Source organism: Mustela lutreola, chromosome 7 (genome assembly GCF_030435805.1).
Source record: "Mustela lutreola isolate mMusLut2 chromosome 7, mMusLut2.pri, whole genome shotgun sequence".
In the NCBI taxonomy this organism is placed as follows: Eukaryota; Metazoa; Chordata; class Mammalia; order Carnivora; family Mustelidae; genus Mustela; species Mustela lutreola.
The window spans coordinates 123,818,174-123,841,735 of NC_081296.1; the positions used below are offsets into that span (position 1 = coordinate 123,818,174).

General features: G+C 53.2%; 1 protein-coding gene across 7 annotated transcripts in view; it reads left to right on the forward strand.

The window, feature by feature from the left end:
- CCDC88C (coiled-coil domain containing 88C) overlaps window positions 1-23,562 on the forward strand; it is a 124,826-nt gene that overhangs the window by 92,201 nt on the left and 9,063 nt on the right. For 6 of the 7 annotated variants that reach the window (XM_059182486.1, XM_059182487.1, XM_059182488.1 and 3 more), the window contains 10 exons: window positions 261-449; window positions 2,043-2,204; window positions 3,608-3,885; window positions 6,665-6,808; window positions 9,052-9,238; window positions 10,886-11,031; window positions 12,485-12,574; window positions 13,875-14,110; window positions 18,894-19,082; window positions 21,792-21,857. In XM_059182486.1, the coding sequence (XP_059038469.1) occupies window positions 261-449; window positions 2,043-2,204; window positions 3,608-3,885; window positions 6,665-6,808; window positions 9,052-9,238; window positions 10,886-11,031; window positions 12,485-12,574; window positions 13,875-14,110; window positions 18,894-19,082; window positions 21,792-21,857 (1,687 nt within the window). The other variant, XM_059182492.1, reaches the window with a different exon arrangement.

Here is a 23,562-nt window from a genome sequence, read left to right on the forward strand (position 1 = left end):
CTGCTGAGGCTTAGGGAAGGGAGAAGACTGGAGTTGGGACTGAGGCAGGTTTCTGGAAGGAGAAAGGGGGAGGATGGGCTGGGCTGTGGGCATTCCCCACAGAGCAAGAGCCAGGTGTCAGGCTTATCCCTAATAAGGCGAGGGGTCGGGGACGCTGAGGAATTGGGTTCGCTGTGGGACTGTCTTCTAGCAGTAAACTCAGAGAACTGAGCTGGCCTCTTCCTGCCCCAAGTCTGCTTTCCTGTTCCCACACCCTACAGCTGAAGACAGAGTGTGAGATCCTCAGGCAGAACCAGGAGGAAGGCAAGCACTTACAGAACTCTTTCAAACACCCTGTGGAGACTTTGGTCACTGGCCACCAGGGGAAGGAGACCTGGGGGCCCAGCCACAAGGAGGCCACCATGGAGCTGCTCCGAGTGAAGGACCGGGCCATCGAGCTGGAGCGGAATGTGAGTGGGCTGCCCGGGTTCAGAGAGAGAGTGCAAGCCGCTGTGCTCTAGTGATTGTCCCACTGATAGGCCGCCATTCGTGGGAAGGACCCTGGAGGTCAGAATCTACTGAGATTTATCCAGATCTAGTTGAACACCTTTTCTTTTTTTTTTTCTTCTTTTTTTTTTTTTTTTTTTTAAAGATTTTATTTATTTGACAGATGCACAAGAAGGGGGAGAGGCGGGGGAGAAGCAGACTCTCCACTGAGCTGGGAGCCCGATGCAGAACTCGATCCCAGGACCCTGGGATCATGACCTGAGCTGAAGGCAGATGCTTAACAGTGCTTGACAGCCACCCAGGTGCCCCTTCTGTAGTTGAATACTTCTTAAGCTGTCCTGGCAAGTCCTATAATCTCCTTTTCGTTTGAGATGCCTTTGCCCTTTCTACTGGAAAGGTGTGGACCACATTTTCCCACAGCGAATCCAACTGCCTGCCCATCAAACTTGGCATGTAGCTTGTACACCAGTTCTCCGTCTCCACCGTGCTTTCCCAGAGGTTACCAAAGCATGGCCCACCACCTGTTTTTGTCAATAAAGTTTTATTGGACCAGAGACATGCCCTTTATTTACATACTGTTGTGGGTTCGTCTTCCCACCATAGTGGTGGCAGAGGTAACTGGTTGGAATGGCCACCACATGCCTGGCAAACCCTAAAATTCAATCTGTCCCTTTACAGAAGAAGTTTGCCGGTGCACGTCTAATCCCCTGATGCTGTTTGACTCTGCCAGCAACCTTGTGAAGCAGGTAGTGAGGATTGTCACCATTGGCAGATGAGAAAGTGGAGATAGAGTTTAAGAGACTTGACCCTATGGGGCATCTGGGTGGCTCAGATTATTAGGTGTCTGCCTTCAGCTCAAGCCATGATCTCTGGGTCCTGAGACTGAGTCCCACGTCGGGCTCCCAGCTCAGTGGGGAGTCTGCTCCTCCCTCTGCCTCTCCCCCTGCTTGTGCTCTCTCTCTCAAATGAATAAAAAAACAAGAAAGACTCGACGCTACATCCCGTGTTAGCGAGGGACAGCACCAGGCTACAGCCCACCTGTCCTGGTCCCTGGCCCTCTTGGTGGCATATTTTACACAGTCTTTATCAGTCTTATGGAACAACTTATTTACTCTATCTGTTGTCACTCCTGAGCAGGGTGAGGTGTGGTCACAGGCTTTTACTCTCTGTCCAGTGGGACAAGCTCAGAGAATTACATTGATGGGGTGTTTCGCAGAAGCATTAATGAGAGAAGAGATCCCTTGGCTTTAACCCCAGCTCACCTTGGCCTTGCGCTCAGATGCTCAGGTTGGAAGCAGTGTCCCCATGATGTGCGTGCATTTCTGTCTAGAAAGCCCATACCAAGAAAAGGAGTGCTCTCCCCCTTCCCTTGCAATTCTGTTGATCGTCTGCCTTTTCCAGGAGGGAAACATGCTACTTCTCTTAGACTCTGGTAGACTCTGGTTTTAGTCCCCAAAGTGTCAGCTCTTGGCGGTTCCTTACAGCCCGTGTGCCCGGGGCTGGTGAACACTGACCGAGCTGATGTCTGATGGGCCTCCTGCTTTCATCTCCCCTAGAATGCAGCTCTGCAGGCCGAGAAGCAGCTGCTCAAGGAACAGCTACAGCACGTGGAGACGCAGAATGTGGCCTTCAGCTCTCAGATCCTGACGCTGCAGAAGCAGAGTGCTTTCCTACAGGAGCACAACACCACACTGCAGACCCAGACGGCCAAGCTGCAGGTAAGCCCCGTGCTGTGGGCCCCAGGGAGTGGGCCAGTGGGGAGGGTATCTCTGTGTCTCCCCGAGACCGGCCCTAGCGTGCACGCCAGCTCCTCCTCAGGAAGCCAGGCCACGCGTGGGAGGCTGTGCCATTCTGTTTTGTGTTTCACAGAGTCTTTGTGAGCAGGGGGTGCCGGGTCTCAGGGTGCTGGAAGGTGGTACAGTGCGCAGCCATCTCCACTGCCGTGTGTCTGACGGCAGGGCTGGCGACTCGGTTTCTGTGCTCTGCCCTGTAGGGTTGCCTGTTTTCCCAAGTGTGTTCCTTGAGATTTTACTAGGAGTGACTTGGAAAGAAATCCTAGGCTCAGATTCGTTGAGCGCAACAGAGTTAACCAGGTTTGTTTACTATAAATGCTGGCAGAGCCTTTTTTACGCTGATGGGAATTTTGAGTCCCCATGAGGGAAGCAGGGGGTGAGGTGGCTGCAAGGCTGTTGAGAGCTTCTAGCAAAACTCCCATCCCGTGCCACCTCGTTGAGAATGTTGGTTTTTATTTATGGTTGACAGATTGTTGGGAAATGAATTAATCCTTCATTAATGCCGTTTGTGAGAAAAGCGTTGGAAAATGTGCAGCCTGGATCGGGATGATGTGCAGGAAACTATTTGGCAAAGGGGCTGGGGTTTATTCTTTTAAAATAACGAAATAGGGGGCGCCTGGGTGGCTCAGGGGGTTAAGCTTCTGCCTTCGACTCAGGTCATGGTCACAGGGTCCTGGGATCGAGTCCTACATTGGGCTCTCTGCTCAGCAGGGAGCCTGCTTCCCCTCTTTCTCTCTGCCTGCCTCTCTGCCTACTTGTGACCTCTGTCTGTCAAATAAATAAATAAATGAATCTTAAAACAAAAATAATGAAATAGGGTATCGGTTCATGGTTTTGGTGGTGGTGGTGGGGAGGGCTCTGTCTGGTTTTGCAGTCTCTCCGGTCCCAGAGTGAGTTAGGTAGCACTCCCTGCTCGGTTTTCTGAGGGTCTGGATGTTGTTGGGCGGTCGTTCTGTAAACATCCGTTCGGTAAGAGTGGCTGCTGGTGGTATCCAGGTGTTCTCTCTCATTCCTGATTTTCTACGGGTCCTAGAAAAGTAGGCCTTTAAAAGTGGTCAAAGAGGGCGCCCAAGGAGCTTATCCAGAAAAAGGATGCACCTTGCCCCGGTAGGTCACCTGTGGGGAGGGGCACAAGACGGAGCCACCTGGGATGGTCTGCTGTGCCCCCATCCCCCAGAGGGGTTCCAAAGTTCAGAGACGACAGTCCCGGTGGCAGGTGCTGCCTGCCTAGAGGGTCCCCGTGGTTTGATGTCTGCCTCCTGAGTTGGCGCAGTGGCCGTGCATGGGGACACAGGTTCTGTGAGTCCGCCCCTTCTCCCCCTCGGCAGGTGGAGAACTCCACCCTGAGCTCCCAGAACGCCGCGCTCACCGCGCAGTACACCCAGCTGCAGAACCAGCAGACGGCCAAGGAGAGCGAGAACGAGAACCTGCTGCGGCAGCAGGAGCGGCTGGCGGCGGCCCACGAGGCCCTGATACAGGACCATGAGCATCTGGCCGCGCTGCACGAGCGCCAGTCCTCGGAGTACGAGGCCCTCATCCGACAGCACAGCTGCCTCAAGACACTGCATCGCAACCTGGAGCTGGAGCACAGGGAGCTCCGAGAGAGGTGCGTGCAGGCGTCGGGGCCGCCGGGGGTCACAGCCACCGGGGGTCACAGCCACCGGGGGTCACCTCCCTGCCTGGGACCCTCCCTTGCCTTCCCTCTTGGCCCCGCTGCTTCACATTGCCCAGGACCCCTGAACTTTCCAGAAGAGTGGGGGTAAAATCCAGAGTCACTCTCAGCCAACATTGGGAGCGTGTGCAGCTGGAGCCTGAGTGACAGGAGGGTCCCCCCACGTGGAGAAGGCGGTACCATGGCGAATCCCAGCTCAAGGAAACCCAGCTTTGGGGTCCCTGCTGCCCTGAGGACTCCCACTGCCCCCCCACTCCACTCCAGATCCGGCATAAAGAGGACATTCCCCACCGCTGCCAGCCCACAGTGACTTGCTTCGTTTCCCTGTCTGGGTGTGGGACCCTTGCTTTCCAGCCTTCAACTTTGGCGGCTTTGGAATATGTGGAAAGCGAAGAGAACAGTAGAGTGAAACCATGTCCGTTTTAGCCATCCCTCTCTCTCGATACCTGCCTGCTCTCCTTTACTTACTTGATCTAAAATTTATCTGCACTGAATTGGACAGACCTTCACTTGGCGCCCTTGACAACCCAGGCTCCTGGGTGTCAGGTCTGTTGGGTCAGCTTGTGTGGCCTGAGCTCCTGCCCCGGGTGGGCCCCCGATAGCCCCGGCACCCAGGCTGCTATGGTGGGACCTGGGGTCTGGCGGGAGGGCGGGGTGGGGTGCACCTGGCTGGGACACAGGAGGAAGCTGTGTCTCTGCAGAGAGGCTGGCATTTCTTTCCCTTGACTCACCTTCATTGCTGGGCCAGCGGAGCCTCGTGAGGGCACGGGATGACACCGAGGGCACAGAGCTGGTGGCATTCATTTATTCACTCACCTGCTCCTTCCTTTTTGCCTCTCTCTGGGCTCCTCTACCTGCTTTACCCACCCAGATTGCCTTCCCTCAGGGGCTGCTGGGGCACCTGCCCCTAATAAGCCAAAATCAGCATCTTCTATTTCCAGGCATCTCCGCCCTCACTCCCCCTGGAGCCCACCCAGGCTTCATGCGACACTTAGCATGTACTCTGTGCACGTGCTCTGTCTGGGCGTGGAGGGTTGCTCCCGGTTGGCTTGGGAAGTAGAGCCCACAGCATTCCCTGAGCTCTGGAATGAGCTCCATGCCCACCGCTCACCAGGCACCTACGTGTTATGATAGCCCCTCATGGTATTCTTAGTGTCTGATTAGAGGGGGAAGGTTTTTGCAGGCGGAATTTGGACCAGCCTTGAGGGAGGAGAGATTGTGGGTTACCGTCTGGTTCCTTGTCAACACAGCAGGCGGAACCATTGTAGTACTCGAGTTTTCCCAGGCTGGGCAGGTGGCTAGAGGCACCTTTGGTCGGTCTGCAGCAGGGCTGAGAGTTCGAGAATGTAGGTACCTGGAACATGGGGGTGATGGCTCTGAAATTAGATGCTCATTTCTTAATTCTCTTAGAAAGATGTACTGAGTGCCGGGCCTCATACCCGGGATTCACTAGCGAGCAAGACGCCCAGCGTCTGTCCTGCCCTTCGGTGGTTACTTATGGTTACAGTTATCCCTGGTCACTGGCCCTTTTCTAAGCCATTACAGCAGGGAAGCAGGATTTGGGGAACTCTAATCATCTGCCTATGGCCCTGATTTGTCAAACCTGGATGACTTATCATCACCTAAAGAGCTAGACCGAGCCTCCACTTCGAGTCGTACACCTGTCCGCAGTGGGTTAGCCTCCACCCTGGGGCTGAAGGCCAGGCGAAAGTTTGTCCTCAAACAGCCACCTGAGCATGTTTCTGAGTTTCACTCCCTGATGATTCCCAGCAGCAGTAGGATGGTTCGAGCACGGCTGCCATGGGGGCTGGGGGCCCAGGGGTAGAGGTCTGAAGACTGATTGGACACCGTGGTCTGACCGTCTGCGATTGTGAATAGCTTAGACAAGGGAGGGGGTCTGGAAAGAGGGGTTTCCCTGAAAGCAGACGGCTGAAAGGCGGTGCATCAGTCACTGCCTTGGACTAGAAGGGGATCCTGAGTCCTCTCTGGGCATGTATGCCGCGCAGGAGGAGGGACAGCCTGGGCTCATCATCTGAGCTCTGCTGCCCTCCAGAGCCCGCTGTGCCAGAACCACGGAGACAGGGGCTGCAGGAAGGGGGAAAAGGAACCGAGCAGATCAGGGAGGGAAAGGACTGTGGTTAGGGCCCATGAGAAAGGAGGGGAGTGTGCGCATGTGTGTGTGCTCACACACGTGTGTGCACGTGAAGACCTGGCCTCTGGCAGCTGCTGGGCCCCTGCCGGGCAAGCCTCTATCCCTGCAGCTGAGACAGACCAAGAACAAGGAGACTCGGTTCCCAAGGGGAGGAGGGCGGAGGCTTACCCAGCCCCTGGTCAAGAGGGATTACCTGCTGGAATGGAGCTGTTTATTTTGTGGTTCCTTTTAGATCTGTTTGTGCTTGGTGAGCCACCTCGTAAGTATTTATAACGCCCGAAGCAAAGCGGTCCAAATGCAGAAAAGAGTATCTCGGTGTGCCCAGGTGGCCAAGGGAGGGGCTCCTGCTTCAGCAGGAAGTCCAGGGGACTGTGCGGACTTGTCGGGTGGCAAGAAGAGGCCCCGCCTGTTCCCTGCCCTGTCCCCCTCCACTTTGCAGAGAGCGGCGGCCAGAGGAACCCCGTTTTCTGTGGGAGGTTTCCCAGTCTTCCAGGGACTTCGTTCCCCAGAGGAAAGGAAGGCCCCAGTCGAGCTCCCAACAGGTGCGTTCCCCTCCAACAGGCACGAGGACATGCTGAAGCATAAGGCGGAGCTGGACGAGCGGGAGAAGGTTTTGAACACTGAGAGGGAGGCTCTGCAGCAGGAGCAGAGGACGGGCGCCATGGCCGTGGGTGAGAACCAGCGACTGCGGGGAGAGCTGGACAGGTGAGCCCCCGGGACCCCGCCGGGCCCCTGTGCAGGACGGCTGCCCTCCCAGATTTCACATTAGACCTGCCTGGCCCCACTGCAAGAGATCCGCAGGGCCCCCTGGCCTGCATGTTCACAGCTTGGGGGGCACAAGCTGATAGGGGACTCTAGCTGCTGGCTGGGATGGAAGGACCCAAGGGACCAAGTGACACCTGGGGATGGCGCCTTTGTATCCAGCAGGGACCCTCCTCTAATGTAGGCCACGTGGCGATCTCAGGAAGGACACGCTGTAGATGCTCATTCCTCACACATTCCCTCTTTGTGAACTCACCTCCTTGCTAAAATCGCCCCCAGATTGATACTGAGAAGGTGCTTCCACTCAACGTGCCCAGGACGACCTGGAGCGCACGTCTCCGGCTGAGGACAAACAAGGGTGCTCAGCTTTCTTACTGTAGTTCTCATACCATGAATAGGCATCCTTTTTGAAGTCTCTTCGGTGCCATGCTGTTTTTATAATTTTGCGCTTTCTGGTGGCAGTTTTGCTATTTTTTTTTTTAAGATTTTATTTATTTGTGCAAGAGAGAGCATGAGCAGGGCAAGTGTGAGAGGGAGGAAGCAGGCTCCCTGCTGAGCAGTGAGCTCAATGCTGGGCTCGATCCCAGGACCCTGGCATCGTGACCTGAGCCAAAGGCAGATGCTTAACCAACTGAGCCACCCAGGCGCCACCACAATCATTTAAAATAGCTCCCACGTGGAGGGCTGAAGTGTGGTGTAGGGCTCCTAGTGCAAGACTATGCTCCCGTCTGGGAAAAGTACACGTTCGAGAAACTCCGTTCAGGCATGAGCTATGGCGCTGTAGCCGTATGTTACCTGAGGGGGTCTTCAAACAGAATCCCCAATTAAATAAGCGATGTCTTGATCCTTTGACTAAAATGTGACCAGAGCTTGCAGGAACATATACCCTGTCCTATGTTTCCCCAAGAGGCCATGGTTCAGTTCCCACCAGTCCAGTGATTGCATGGTCTTCCTAGAGCATCACTCCCTTGATTAACAAGTCTCTACTGTACAACCAGTATCCCAACCCCCCCACCTTTTTTTTTTTCTTTGAGATTTTATTTATTTATTTGACAGAGATCACAAGTAGGCAGAGAAGCAGGCAGAGAGAGAGGAAGAAGCAGGCTCCCTGCTGAGCACAGAGCCTGATTCAGGGCTCCATCCCAGGACCCTGGGATCATGACCCGAGCTGAAGGTAGAGGCTTTAACCCACTGAGCCACCCAGGCACCCCCCGCAACTTTTTTTTAATAACAGTTAAGTAAACAGGCTCAGGGATGAACTTACCTGTTCAGAGTTAGTGCCTCTAGTGAATGGCAGAATCAGGACGTGAATCAGGCCTTGTCTCATCACAAAGGCATGACTGTATGAAGCTGCTTCCTCTCCAAGTCCTTGTGCGAGTGTTCTCTGGGGCCTCACACACAGGGGCCTCCAGTGACCTGGGGAGGCTGGGCCCATGGGGGAGGGAGAGCCGGCCTAGAGCTTTCCAGGTTATTTTTTTGTCTCACACTTTTTTTCTTAAGAGAAATAGGACACTTGAGCGTGGATGTGAGACCTTCAGGTTTTTAAGTGCTGGCACGCTGACCCATTTCAAAGAAGCGTTTAGGCCGAACCAGGCACATCTGTGTCCAGATGTCGTCTCTGGGCCTCCAGTAGTCTCAGGTTTGGATGCAAATCTTCCCCTAAGAAGCCCTGATTGGATGATAGTGACAATGAGGATAATTTTAGTGGATTTCCCTAATACCCTGGCATCTCCTACTTTATTCATCTCAGGAGGTGAAATTAGAAAAGAGTTTGAAATTGGGAAGGAGAGCCAGAAGTAGACACATGATTTTAAGGCAAAAATATTCTGGTTCAGTGTTTCTTTAAAAAAAAAAAAAAAAGTTAACAGCCGAACTCTTTTTTCCAAGTACGCATGCAGATAGGCCAAAGCGTGAACTGTAAAAGAGAGCATGACGGTGAGGCTGTGTTGGGGCACCTGTCTGAGCCTGCCCACTCTGTCTCCCCCAGCCCAGCGTGAGGCACTAGGGGGACCCTCAGAGAACCCCCAAGGAGCACAGTTTGAAAACTGCTCATTCTATTCAGCTCCCTCATTTTACACATGGAAAAAACTGAGGCCCAGAGAGGCTGTCGTCGTGGGTCAGGGTACCCAGCGGGGACGGAGCCTGCCGTGCCCTGCAGTCCTTGGCCTGTGGCTCTCCACCCCCAGGGTCAATTTCCTGCACCAGCAGCTGAGAGGGGAGTACGAGGAGCTGCACGCCCACGCCAAGGAGCTGAAGACCTCCCTGAACAACTCCCAGCTGGAGCTGAGCCGCTGGCAGGCGCGGTTCGACGAGCTGAAGGGGCAGCACCAGAGCATGGACATCTCGCTGACCAAGCTGGACAACCACTGCGAGGTGAGGCCTTGGGACACGGCCAAGAGCCCTGGGCCTGGGGTGCTGGTGGGTCCTTGCTGGCGCTGGCGCTCGAAGACCGTGTGGGGGGTGGCCCAGGGGTCAGGATGGAACGGAGGCATTGGAGAGGGAGACAGCCACCCTGGTGGGCAGGGATGTGTCAGAAAGCACCTGTCCAGCTGCCCTTTGCTTCTCGCAAGTTCGGGGAAGCGCGTGGGAGCAGTGGGGCAGTCTCCTATCCAGTCCCGCTGCTCCAAGCTGGCAAATCCAGCCCTGCCACTCTTTCACCTTTGCAATTCTGTGTCCACACTGTTCTAGAGAAGTGGCGTGGGTGGCTGACTCTGACTCCGGCTCCCGGGGCAGCTCAGATGGCGCTCACTCGGGGGTGCCCCGGTTTCCAGAGAGGCAGAGCAGTCCCATGTGTTGCGCTAGGTGGGAAATTTGTCTTCTTAAGCAGCAGAACCATCTCAGATGAGATCATGAGCAGATCCCAGGACAGATAAGAAAGGCAAAGAGGGTCGAGCCGGCAAGAGCAGCGTGGTCCCATCCCCCTTCAAGAGGCCCCAAGGACAGCAGCGTCCCTGGGACACAGCTCCTCTTGGCTCTCATTTGTCCAGAGACCCTCTCGGAGGCCTTGTCCTTCGAGCTTCTGGTAGCCCAGTGGGACATCACAGCTGAGGAAACCGAGGCCCAGGGTACACAGCTGCCTCCGGTCCCCCCTTTGCTGAGGCTGGGGCACAGGGTTCATGGAAGAGGTTGGGGGCCGGAACCCTGAGACTGTCTGAGGCCCAGGCTTGGGATGTTCCTGCTGCATCTCCATGACGGTACTCTGGGGCAGGAGCCGGCAAATCAGCCGAGGGTCGCATCTAGCCCGCTGCCTGTTCTCAGACAGCTGTGACCTAAGATTGTTGTGTACAGTTTTAGTGGTGGGGAGATTCTCCCAAACGATAGCTTGTGGCAAGTGGAAATGATCGGAAATTTAAGTGTCTGGGATGGGGACGTAGCCGCACCGGTCTCTGTGTGCCATCCGTGGCTGTTTCCAGTGGTGGTGGGAACACTGAGCTTCCGAGTGGGAACACTGCCACAGACACCCCCACCCAGCCGGGAAGCCTGAAATACTTAGTTCTGGGCCCTTCACAGAAGAGGTGTGCCAGCCCTCGCCCAGAGCAGAGCTGCCCCATAGAAATATGGCCACAAACCTGAGTTAATGTTTTCTAGTAACCACGTTAAAAAAGTAAAAAGTGGGGGGGGAGGAATCATTTTAATCATCTACTCTGTCTAGCCAACATATCTAAAATACCATTTTGACGTGTGACCCCCCCCCCCCAAAACCCTTACTGAGATATTTTACGTTCCCTTCTTTATTACTATGAAGTCTTCGGAATCCTTATTTATTTCGGCATGTCGCCGCTCAGACCAGCTACATTGGCAGTGCTCCGTGGCCTCACGTGGCTGATGGCCGCCAGCTGGGGCGGGGCAGGTGGGGATTCATTCGGCTGTCCCTGGGCCGGTGGCACACTCGGTCCTTTCAGGTTCTCACAGGCCGAGGAGAGAAGCACGTCTCTGCACGTGACCTTGCCCTGGAAGCCGGGTGCCCAGTGGTGGAACCCTGGGGTCGCACACTGTTTGACACGCTGATGTGTGTTTTAGCTGCTGTCCCGTCTCAAGGGGAACCTGGAGGAAGAGAATCATCACCTGCTGAGCCAGATCCAGCTGCTGAACCAGCAGAACCAGCTGCTCCTGGAGCAGAACTTGGAGAGTAAGGAGCAGTACCATGAGGAGCAGAAGCAGTACATGTAAGGATGTGTGTGCGAGTGATGCCTGTAGACCGAGGGGCTTCCCCGTGCCCATGCCAGGACCTGTGACATTCTGGGCAAGGAATGGCTCTCGGGCCCGTTGGTGTCCCGAGGGCAAAGGGACAGTCCATCTCACCAGTACGTCCTTCTCTTGTCGTCTCTGGAATGGGTCTGGGTTTGTGCACCTGTGGAGGTTGGCTCTAGTTTGCTGTTCAGAGGCAGTGCCTACTGCCAGAAGCTTCAGAATCTGCTTTTGGAATATAAGCTCCCTTGTAAAAACAGGACTGTGCCGGGGTGCCTGGGTGGCTCGGTGGGTTAAAGCCTCTGCCTTCAGCTCAGGTCATGATCCCAGAGTCCTGGGATCGAGCCCTGCAGGGGGCTCTCTGCTCAGTGGGGAGCCTGCTTCCCTTCCTCTCTCTGCCTGCTGTGATCTGTGTCAAATAAATAAATCTTTAAAAACAAAACAAAATAGGACGGTGCCAACAAGCAGGATCTCAGGGAAAGAACTCACACGAGAGGTTCACGAAGCTGTCACTCTTCGTGGAGGCATTTGTGTACTGCAGGTTCAGCACTCAGTTCGGGTGGAACCCCGCCAGCCTCACAGCAGAGGGGCCCAAGCCCTCGCCTCTGGTTCAGAGTCCTCCTTTTCCTGGCGGCCTGTGGGCAAGGTGGATTGAGGGCTCTAACCCCCATGACTCCCTGAGATAATGCAGAAGCACCACAAGGCCTGGGGTCCAGAAGTGTCTTGATCCTTTCCATGTTTCTGAAAACGTGAACTGGTTCCCAACATTTACAAATTTGGCTCAGTAACCGCGGTGTCCTGGCTTCTCTGAAAAAACTGGAAGTTCTGCCTCACGCATGCCTGCCTGGCAGCCAGCTGCTGGGGCTACTGTCCCCAGCCTACCCCCTGCTCCTTCCAGGCCTGCTTTGCTCCTTATCTCCTCGGTCTGGCCCACCAAAGCTTTCAAGTTTGCCCCCATGGGAAGGTCATCAGAAACCCAGGGTCAGAGCAGGTCTGGGTCAGAGGTCTGCCTTTGCAGAGCTGACTCTCTTGACCTTGATGCCCACCCAGCGCCCTGAGGGCACACCTCTCCCCCTCACCACAGCTGTTGTTAGTACACAAGCCCTGTGTCCGACCCCACATGCCCAGTGTTGTGAACGACCTGGCTGGCAAGTCCTTGGGGCTTCTAGAAGTACTTCAGTTTTAGATGGTGAGGGTTTTGCTTGAGTTGACTTGCACCCCGTCCCTGAGTGTTCTAGCACAACTCTGCAGGGTACCTGGGTTCCCGGACCCATGCCAGACATTTCCGTGCACACATCCCCGACTTCATGGTCATGATGGTCATGAACACGATGACGTCCAAATCCCAGAAAAGGTCCTGGGCTGGACGGATGAATTCATGCTATTTTATTTAAAATGGGATTGAGAACCCCCTTCCCTCTCTCTTCACAGAGACAAATTAAATGCCTTGCGGAGGCATAAAGAGAAACTGGAAGAAAAGATCATGGATCAGTACAAGTTCTACGATCCTGCTCCAAAGAAGTGAGTGGATTCATGTGTCAGGGACGTAAACCCAGAGCAGAGCCCTTCCTCGTGCACGAGTGGAGTGGAACGCGCTCCCACCTAGAGCGGCGCCCGGCCTGGAGGGATCGTGCCTCCTGCTCTGTGGAGGCCCTTGCTGTTGCAGGCCTCCCCTGGGACTGAAGGAGTTAAGATTTTCAGTCTCACCCTCTGTCCTCCAGCTTGTCCTGGGAGGGTCAGCGGATGCCAGCTGACCCTGACGAGACAAGGGCTTAATTTAGACACAGCCCTTGGCAAGGGGGAGCAGAGAGTCTGTGGTTTGGGAGCCATTAAAGTGGGACAGAACCGTGGCCATCTGAGATTCTGTCTCACGATTTAACAAGACATTGGAAATCACGTTCCTGTTTGGGGGGCGGAAGCTGGTGTACCCATACCCTTTAAACACGGGAACCTCTGGACCTCACACAGATGCCTCTGGATTCCCTGAACCCCAGGGTGGGTTCACAAACTCAGTCCTTTCTCCAGGGAGTAGCAGCCCCCTGGTGGTGGGGCCGGCCCAGTCTTTGCGGAGTGCCAGCCTCTTACGGGAGGCCCTCCCCAGGAGCCAGTCTTATTCTGAGTCCCAACCCAGCCCAGCCTCAAAGTCAGGATCACCGTGAATCTGTAAGGTTCTCTGGTGAACCACAGATTTTCTGAACCTTGGTTCTCTTCCCTCTGTCTGGCAGAAATGGAGGCCCAGATGAGACCCAGTGCTTTGTGCAAACGCAGTACTATCTAGTTTCAGAGATAACTTTTTTTGGTGATATCAGAATGCCCCCATTTCCCAGCAGCTACAGCTCTGTCGCTTACTCTTGAAATTCGCTGGTTTTCATTTAAACAGCCCACTCTTTCCTCCCCTCCCCTCATCTCCCAGGCTCCTTCGTGCCTGGGACTGGTTGAAGAATGTCAGTTTATCCCACTTACTATTAACTTCAGCAGAAAACAAGGAGGTCTGTGACACAGTCCCAAAATGGCATTTTGACCGAAAAATCGCCCACGGGTGGGGCTTTGTTTCGCACAGATAATCAAGAGTTGGAAGTTGACACCATGTTTGAAGTTCTGTTTCCCCAAGAGGCTAGTGTGGATTTCCGCCACGGTGTGCACTTCTACCATCCCTGCTCCCCAAATCCAGTGACCGTGGTGATGGCAAGGAGCGCCATCATTCTGAACCCCAAATTAACAGCTTATGATGGAAAGCCCAGCTCACGTCAGGGCACCCCGTGACCTGCTGGAGTGGCATCGAGGGTCGGTTGTGTCCTCCTAACAGTCTGCTTCTCACTAGGAAGAACCACTGGATTGGCGCCAAAGCCTTAGTCAAACTCATCAAACCAAAGAAAGAAGGTTCCAGAGAACGACTGAAGTCCACCCCAGAGAGCCCTCCTTGGCAGGTGGAGTCCCCAGACCCGGCCTCGCCATCTCCTCAGGCCCTCAGATTGCAGCCAGAGAACCCCGAGGCCACCCCGTCTGGCTCCAATGGTACAGAAGAGCGGGACACCCTCAACGGGCCCATGGGGAAAGGTAGGAGCGGCTGACCAGGCTGCTGTTGGGCAAAGGAGGGGGATGGGTGCTCGGAAGGGCTCTGCCTGGATGGGGCAGGAGGAGAGACAGAGTGTGGGTGTCGCACGCGTGCCTGTAGGAGCATGAAGAGGGCGTGTTGCTTGCACACAGATCTGCCTCCTTGCCTAGGTTTGCAGCCCAGTAGAGAATACAAATTCACATCGGCAGCTTCGTCCTGTGACGGTTTTGTTATTTTAGAATGAGGAGCGTCCCACGTCACGTAAGCCGTGGTAGCGTCCCGGGCCGATGGTGACGCAGGTGCAGCGGAGACAGGCTCAGGGCTGTGTGTTTCGGGGCTGTGTGTGTCAAAGGGTCAGAGGCAGCTGTTTCTGGACCTGTTTCTGCACCTGTTCCCAGGTGCATTTAACCCCTTCTGTGCATACACGGGATCTTCAGGAATTCCTGAGTCCTCCCAGCCATGGAGCCCTGCCTACCTTTGTACTTATGGCTGTGTTCTGGAGTTTGCCAGAAGTTCTGACATGGATTCCTAGTCCTATGTGGTGTATTTCCTCTAATCTGAGAGGCTGTCAGCGGTACACTGTGTAATTGCTATCTATACCTCCGGGAGAAACACAGGCAGCCTGAGGAGTTCATGGTTGTGTTACACTCTGGTTAGAGGGCTCTTCTACAGACTCAGATTGTTGTGCACAGACACACGGAGAATGCAGGAGCACAGTACCTGGGGTGCACCTGCAACCGCTCCGTCAGAGGCCCCACCTGGCCAGCGGTGACCATCAGACCCATCAGAGCTGTGTCCGGATTGCGGAGATGTGAAGGAATGGGGGAAAATGTGTACCTCAGAAACAACTAAACACAGAAATTGCCAGAAACATTGTTAAGTTTTCAACTTTACTTTTTAAATATTAGTTTATGGATCCTTTGCCCCTAAACCTGCCGAGCGTGCACCCTGAGCAATTTAAATTTTTATGAAGGATGCTGGAACTTTCTGAAGACCAGGCCTAGGCCTGAGAGCCCTGTGCCCCTGCAGGCTGATGTGACAGTGCTCAGGGCAGGTAGTAACAGCCTGCCCCGTGAGTGTGACGTGGGCACAAGCCTTTTGGGGGCACCATTCAGTGGGTCCTGTTGTGTCACTTTCGAATGCAGAGGAGAAAGCGTGCCTGTGTGCACACGTGGGGACGAATGCCTGAGACCAATTTAGGGAAAGGGCTCCAGAGCCACTGAGCGATGATGAGGCTGACCCTGGTTTCTGTCTAGCTGGGCGCTCTCGCCTTGGGTTTTCCCGTCAGCTCTTTAGAGTTGTTGGCCTTTATCCCCTCAACGTGTGTTATTCTCTAAACTGACTTGATTTACTACCATCGGCCTAATGAGCTAGGAAACCTTGGGGAGGAAGAAAAGTACTCGACTGGTCCAGGCTGTTGTGCCAGCCCACGGACGAGCAAGTCAGGGAAAACCCTTCACAGCAGCAGCACCTATGCACATACTGGGCATCCCTTCCGGGCTCCTTTTAGCTGACTGACACGCTTTACCTGGCTCCCGGAGTTCTAACTCCTCGCTGAGGTGGGCACGATTAATCATCCCTGCGAAGGGAGTCTTGACGAGATGTTAAACACTTGCCAGTGTAATCACTGGCAGAACTGGGATGCCCACGCGGGGCTGTGGGGCCGGAGCTCTTCACCAGCATGTGCAGGTAAAGCCCTTTCCAATGAGCCCCAGAGCCTGGGGCCCCTTGTTCTGTGGCGCGAGCACCGACCACCAGGTGGCGCTGTGGCGGCAGAAATAAGCAAGGCGGTGGCATCCTCCCCGATCCTAAATCAGAAATCCCTTGGCCCTGCTGTGTCCATATGCGTCATGTTTAGAAAGTACGGCTGAGGGCTCTGACCATCCATGAAGTACAGGACTGGAGTAGAGGGTGTGCAGGAGGTTTTAAAGGAAACGATTCTTGGTGGTGTGGGGTTGGGGGATGCAAAAAGAGGTATTTTCATTATTTTGAAACTTGTCCCGTCAGAAGAGGTTGAGATGCACAGAATTATTGGTGAGTGCTTCAGTAGACTGCCCTCTCGTGCCATCAGGCCAGAAACACACCGTGAGGTGTTCCCCGGGCCCTTGAACAGGAACGGGAGTGGAGCGTGCCCCAGAGCGTCAGGGGGCCTGTCATTAAAATGGATGAGTAAGAGAAGCTGGGTCCTAAATTAATAAGCATCCTCCTTTAATCATTTAACACGTCGAAATTGAAAAAAGCCTCAGCCCTCGGCTCCTTGAGCGATACACAGTTCTCCTCCCGTGCAGAGAGAAGCATTGGCGCTAAGACGCCCCTGCATTGGTCACGTTGAGTCAGAGCATAAACGATTCACCGCGTCCTGATTCTGGGCTTGTCCTGGGTATTGTTCCCGTGTTTCCTGGGTCGGACAGGATTCTGACCTCCTGCCTGCGTTGAGCTAATTTAGAGCCGTTTGCTGTATTATTCATTTCATTCATTTATTGTTGTTTTTTTTTTTTCCCTTCCTCTCTTGGGTTATCCGGGGAATAACCATTTAGCAACTCAGCGCAAAAAGAGTCCCTTTTTGAGAAGCAAAAGCAAAGACAAAGACAAGTCTCCAACGGCCCATCCGACTCTCTCTAAACGCCTGCGGTTCTGGTCTTCCTCTGACATCCCATCCTCTCCTAACGAGCCTGTCCCTTTTTCAGAAATTGGGGATTTCTAATCCTTTTCCTTTATCATGTGTTTTCATCATGCATCATCCTCCTTCATTTCTGAACTCCAAACAAACCAAAAAAAAAAAAAAAAAAAAAAGTACCTAAAGGCCTGACGACCCCAGTGGACTCCTCCTCCTGATCCCAATTCCAAGCCAAGTTTAAAGTAGCCAGCGTGGATTCTGATTTCAAAAGAGAAGATGAGTTGTCACACCCTCTGGACCATTTCTGCAGCGCAGCACAGTTGTAGGGAGCCTCGGGACATCCACGCACAGGTCCGTGGGCCAGGATGTCCGTGCTGAGTAAGTCCGGCGGCCGTGTGCCGCCCCCCCACGCTCGCACCCGCAGCCCTATGTCGCGCCCGTGTGTGAAGCAGAACTGGTCAGTTGTTGCTTTGCTTCCTAAAATAGACGGCCTCTGTCAAGTGAGATTTTTGTATTTTTTAATTTTTTTGAAGACTTGCTTCTCAGCAGCTGAATTTAAAGCTGCTGTCCTTTCCTCTTCCTCCATCAGAGCACTGAGTTGTGGCTTTTGCTGTCAAGGCCCTTTGTAGATGTGCTCTGGGTCCCAAAGGATTTATGGCTGTGTTCCAGCAGTTTGTATAATTGGATCGATGTTGCCAAGCCAGAGGTCAGCCCAGAATGAAGTTTTACGACCTCTTGGACCAGGATGTTAGACGGTCTCGGACAGAAAGCCCATCCACACGCCGCTCATGCCCCGAGCAGGGGTAACGCTGGTCGATAGAGGCCTTTAGCTACTGCGCTGTCTGCTGTCTGCTGTCGTTCTCATGCCGTCTTCTGAGTTTTGCCACATCTTTGTGTCCACCTGTGTGGTTCACGTACATGTTTTGGCTTGAATTGACTCACTGTTATCACTTAAAATTTATTTTAAATTCAAGGGAGAGATTGTTAGCAGTGCTGACAGTGAGAAACCAGTGTCACCACAAAAACAAAGTAACTGTACGGACAGATACATACCTATTAAGCCGTTGAAGACGGTTGATGTGGCATTGGCTTCCTGTCACACGCTTTGCCTCGGGGACTCTGGGCCCCCATGGCCCCAGTCCTCAGGGGCCCTGTCTCACCAGCATGCTGTCGGCCTCGTCCTGTTTCTCTGCCATCCGTGCTGTCTGCCCCCCTCCGCCTCCCCTCCACTCCTCATTTTAACTGCACCTGTTGGATGCTTGTCCCGACTCATTCCTCCAGACTTGAATCTTGCTTCTCATCAAGGGTATCTTCCAGAATCCAAATTTTGCCTTGGTTTCAAGTTGTACGATTTGGGCGTTGAAAACGTCCCAGGGAGTGCAGACCCCCGAGTGGCTGAAGGGCCGGCAGGATCAGCCCCGTAAGAGGTCATGGTGCCGGGTCCCAGCCTTGGGGTGCCTGGAGGGGGACTTTGTGTGAAAGAGTGCTGACCTCATGCTTTAGGCTCCGGCCGCACACGTACCTTCCATTGAGAGAGCCTGGCCCCATTCCTACTACTAGGCAGTGGGAGAGTTTTTTGTTTTCTTTTTTTAATGTTTTTACAGAAAAAAAAATTGTTTTAATGGGAGTATGTGTTCAGGGTAGATAATGTAGTGATTGCAGACGAGAACAAGCAATGGAAAAAGTCATCATACAGAGGTTCAGACTTCTTAAGTGGGTAAGCTGCTGAAAGGGTAAGCTGCTTTCTCAAATCCTAAATGAAACCAGTTGGCAGGATGCACGTCTGTCCGTCCATCCTGGACCTCCAGGACGTTGGCTGCAGGCCTGGCGAAACCCTGAGCAGACTTCATCAGGATCCTTTATAATCGGGCATCCGAGTTACACACGTGCCCACAGCTCATGTGGTGGCCTTCTGGCAACAGCTGGTTCCTCCTCCTGAGTCCTCCTGGGTCCCCAGTCTGACCCATGCGTGGAGCCGGGGCCAGCCTCTCTGCTCCCACCCCCCCACCACAGGCCCATAGCCAGGGACCTCCTGTCAGCACTGCAGCCCAGCGTCTGTTCTTGTGGTCCGTGCACACCCGGTGCCCCTGCTTCTGGGCCTCGGTGTGGCAGCCCAGCCTTACACAGGATTGTGCCACTCTGTTTCTCAATGTCCTTCTCTGCCCCAGGCCCTGGGGACCTAAAACCAAAGCAAGGGTCCCCGCACAGAGGCAGCCTTGACCGCACGGATGCCTCCGCTGACCCAGCCGTGAAGCTCTGGCCCTCGGAGCTGAGCTCCCGGACCTATTCAACCTCAGCCATCACTACAACCCCTTCCAGCTCCACCTCCCTCTCCCGGCACCCAGGCCGCACCAAAGGTGAGTCACAGGTCCTTCCCGAAGACCCCAGGCTTGCAGAGACAGGTGGTCAGCAGGCCGCTGAGGCTGTAGACCTGCTTTGCCATCCCATAGACCCAGCTTCGGCCCATCAGCCTTGTGGCTTGGGGCGGACAACCTCACCCACTAGCGGCCCAATCCTAAGCCGCTCTCACCACCCCCGTTCGGGAATTGGTGGCACCAGGTAGCTCCAGAAGGGACGTGAACCACAGTTTGGGCTAAAAGCAGGCAACGCCCTAACCCATGTTGTTAGGAGTTTGGAGGCTTATTCTCTGTGGAGGAGACATGACGTGTCTCTGAACCTGGAGGTGGCTTGCGGGAGCGGGAAGCAGGGCTCCTTTGCTGAGAACAAGGGGATCCGGGGAAGGGTTTACACAGCCAGCCTCTCCCAGGGGCCAGCAGCCGTGCCTGGTCGCACCTTCAGACATGAGGTTCAAGTGTTCTTCAATCGATCTGATAAGCCTGAGGAATTCCCCACAGAACAGCTCAGTCAGATCTTGTCAAGTGAAGCCTCTGAAAGTTCAGGGACTCCCCGGACATCCAACAACAGTGACCCAAACGAGTGTGGGACCACAGAGTCACCCGACATGCAGCACAGAAATGGCCACTATGCAGTGTCTGTTGTTGGCATAAGGGAGAGCAGTGAAGGGAAGGGCACTTGGAAATCTAAAATATGCGAACAGAAAGGAAGATCAAGCCTCAGACTAAAAAAGACATCCCTCGTGTAACTAGAGACATGAGCGTATCCGAAGCCACAGCTGGTGGAGCCGGGAGGGGTGCCTCTCGGGTGTCGGGAGTCAGAACTGGGAAGGGCGATTGCATTTCATCATCGCACCCCCCAACTCGACTCCTGAAACCCGGCTGCGCAGAGTCTTGTTTTGACAGGTAGAGTGCACAGGGTCTCCGCCCTTCGGGTGCCCCTGGGAAGAGAAGAGGAGCAAGCACAGGGCGGCCACACGCAGGCCTGCTCTGCTCCCAGCTTGACCCTGGAAGCAGCAAGTCGCTCACTGCTGGGGGTCAGGGGAATGGGGCCATGTAGCAGCTGGGAGGGACAGTCGGCATTTCCCCTCCCCCTTCTCTCTGGGCTTGGGGTACAGAAGCTCTGTCTGGTCTCCGGGTGGGGGCTGGGGACTCCCATCTCCCCCTGGACTTTAGCGGCCCATGTGGCTCAAGGACCAGCCCTTCAGACTAACCCACGGACTGTGTCAGCCTAGGTCCTGTTCCTAAACCAGAGTCTGAGCCTAGAAACACCTCTGGCTGTTCCTACACCTACAGAGCTCATGGGAAAGTCAGTCACCGCTGCAGACCCTGCCGTGGCCACGCGATTTCCCAGCAGCCCATTCTCACACTCCCACGTTCACGTCCAGTGGGCACATAGCCAGCTTCAGTGGAAGGAAACCCCCTTAGAATCAGCTGTTTTTTAAGTCATTCTGGTTTCTTTGAGAGCATAATTTAACAGGATCTGGGCCCTGTGGAGTTGCCTTTGTTTCTAGGCCCTTTACTTAAAGGAAGAGAGATATATATTACTGGTTTGTGTCAGTTTCCAATACAGATTTAACATTCCAGGATTTCACATTTGCATGTCCTTTGCTTTACAGAATGCCTGTCTCCTGAAACATTTTTTCCCCTGAAAATATGCAATAATGGTTTATTTTTTTTTTTAAGATTTTATTTATTCATTTGACAGACAGAGATCACAAGTAGGCAGAGAGGCAGGCAGAGAGAGAGGGGAAGCAGGCTCCCTGCTGAGCAGAGAGTCCGATGCAGGGCTCGATCCCAGGACGCTGAGATCATGACCTGAGCCAAAGGCAGAGGCTTTAACCCACTGAGCCACCCAGGCATCCCTGCAATAATGGTTTAAAAAGTAATCCTACCAGTGCTACTCGTCACCATAAATTCAGCAAGCAATGTTTTCTTTGTAGTTCTTTTTAGTCCTTGGATTGTATCTCACTAAGGATGCTCTCACAGAGTTTTACATTAAAAATTCACTGCAGATCAGTGTTTCTCTCTGATAACATTAACAGCTTGACACAATAAGCTTTGTTCCTGTTTTTAGTTTTAGACTTTTTTCTCTGTAAATTAAACCCTGTGTGTTTTAATGTGTAAAATAACCAAACCAAAAATATTCGAAAACCTGAATTACATGAAAAGGTATACTCGGTGCCCCCCTCTCCCTTGGTCCCCACAACTCCATTCCCAAAAACACCCTCTGGATAAGCTTTTTTCTTAGTCCCTTGTTTATACTCCCGGTATTTCTTTCTGTAAAAATAAACCAAAATAGGGGCACCTGGGTGACTCAGTAGGTTAAGCATCTCACTCTTAATCTCAGCTCAGGTCTTGATCTCAGAGTCATGAGTTCAAGCCCCACGTTGGGTTCCACATTGGGTGTGGAGGCTACTCAAAAGCAAAACCATGATAAATAAATAAACAAAATCTACACACCTTGATTTTTTTTTTTTTCCCCCCAGGAGTATATCATGGAAATCTTCCTTAGTCGTTTTCTAGCTCCATACTAATGAAAATGCCCACATCTCGATCCTTTCAACCACCCCACCCCTAGAGTTGATTCTAGAAGCAGGATTGTCTCGTCAAAGGACAAATAAAAATGTACTTTTCCTAAATAAGAGTCTGTAGTTGTTCAGAGTGTTCCAGAAAACCCTATCTTAACCAGTGATCTTACTTCCACCATAGGCTATAATTCAGATGACAGCCTCTGTGACCCATCCCTGGAGCTGGAGTTCAACCACAGGCCATACGGTGAGTGCTCAGTGCCTTGCGCCCTTGGGCCCGGCGTCTCAGACTGGGTTTCATCAGCAGCGCTTTACTTTTGAGCTCAGTCCCATGTGGAAAACAGGTAGACGTGATGTTGTTGCATTGAATGGGAATGCAGAGGGCCACAGTTTCTCCAGGCTCCTTTCCACCCTCCCCAGGGGCCTGGGCATGTGAGTTCTGCTTCCATACCTCCCATGACAGGGAACTCACCACCTTAAGAGTAGCCCACTTCCACAGGTTCCAACTCCCCTTGCTTGAAAATGCCCCTGAGATTTGCTAGGACTTTCTGCTGACCCCACTGGGAGCACTGGCAGCAGGGAGGCCTCTCATTATTCTCACTTGGATTTTGTCTAGAATAGCTCTGAGATGGTGTGGTCTTAGAAATTGTTAGAAGCATTCGGCCATTTGACTTAGCTATGTTGTAAGTTTCTGCAGAAGGGAAACAGTGAATTATATACCAGCCTTCTCACAAATTAAAAGCTGCTTTACGGGGCGCCTGGGTGGCTCAGTGGGTTAGGCTGCTGCCTTCAGCTCAGGTCATGATCCCAGGGTCCTGGGATCGAGTCCCACATCAGGCTCTCTGCTCGGCAGGGGGCCTGCTTCTTCCTCTCTTTCAGCCTGCCTCTCTGCCTACTTGTGATCTCTGTCTGTCAAATAAATAAATAAAATCTTAAAAAAAAAAAAGCTGCTTTACGTTTTAATGATTTTTGAAAAACAAAAATCGTAGTAGGGTGGGAAAATAATTCTTTTAAAAAAAACAAACCCTCAGAACTCACAGTGAGTTCTGTTTTTGTTTTGTTTTGTTTTTTTTAAAGATTTTATTTATTTGACAGGGAGCACAAGTAGGCAGAGAGGCAGGCAGAGAAAGAAGGGGAAGCGGGCTCCCCACTGAGCAGAGAGAGTGATGCAGGGCTCTATCCAAGGACCCTGAGATCATGAACTGAGCCAAAGGCAGAGGCTTAACCCAGTGAGCCACGCAGGCCTCCCTCCTACCCTAGTCATTATCTTAAACCTTCTGTGATGCTGGTGTTGGATAGATACAGACACCACACTTGGCGTGAGAAAATACAGGCTCTGTGGCAGAACAGTTTAATGCATGGGCCCTGTGTCTGCACACCGAGGGGCGGGGAGCACACCCGGGGGTTCTGTTCCCCGTGATCTGTTAAGGCACCCTGATGAGCCAGATTGGTACTCCAAAAGCTGACCCCTGAGGGGTTTTCTTCCTAGGTACTCTGATTCCTTGAGCTTTTCTTAGCAGGAAAAAGAAGGAAAAGCAAAAGTGCTTTGGGAGTTAGGGGACTCCTGGTAGCCCAGTCGGTTAAGGGTCTGCCTTTGGTTAAGGGTCAGGTCATGACCTCAGGGTCTGAGGATCGAGTCCTGCATTGGGCTGAGCAGGGAGCCTGCTTCTCCCGTGGCTTCCCTCCCACCATGCTCTTCGCACTCCTCTCTCAAATCTTTAAAAAGAGAAAAAAAAAGTGCTTTGGGTCCTATTGATTTGTATCACCCTTTTCTCTTAATGAAACTTCATTCTTTTTAAAAGAGAGATGTGCATTTTTTATGTCTTTGTTTCCCCTCCCAGAGAGGAGACTTACTCTGCTTTTGCGCTTTTCATGAAAACTTAAGTATTTTTTGGCGCCTCCCCAAACCCCATTTGCTAATAGGAGTTTTCCAGATGCCTGCTCTTCGCAGA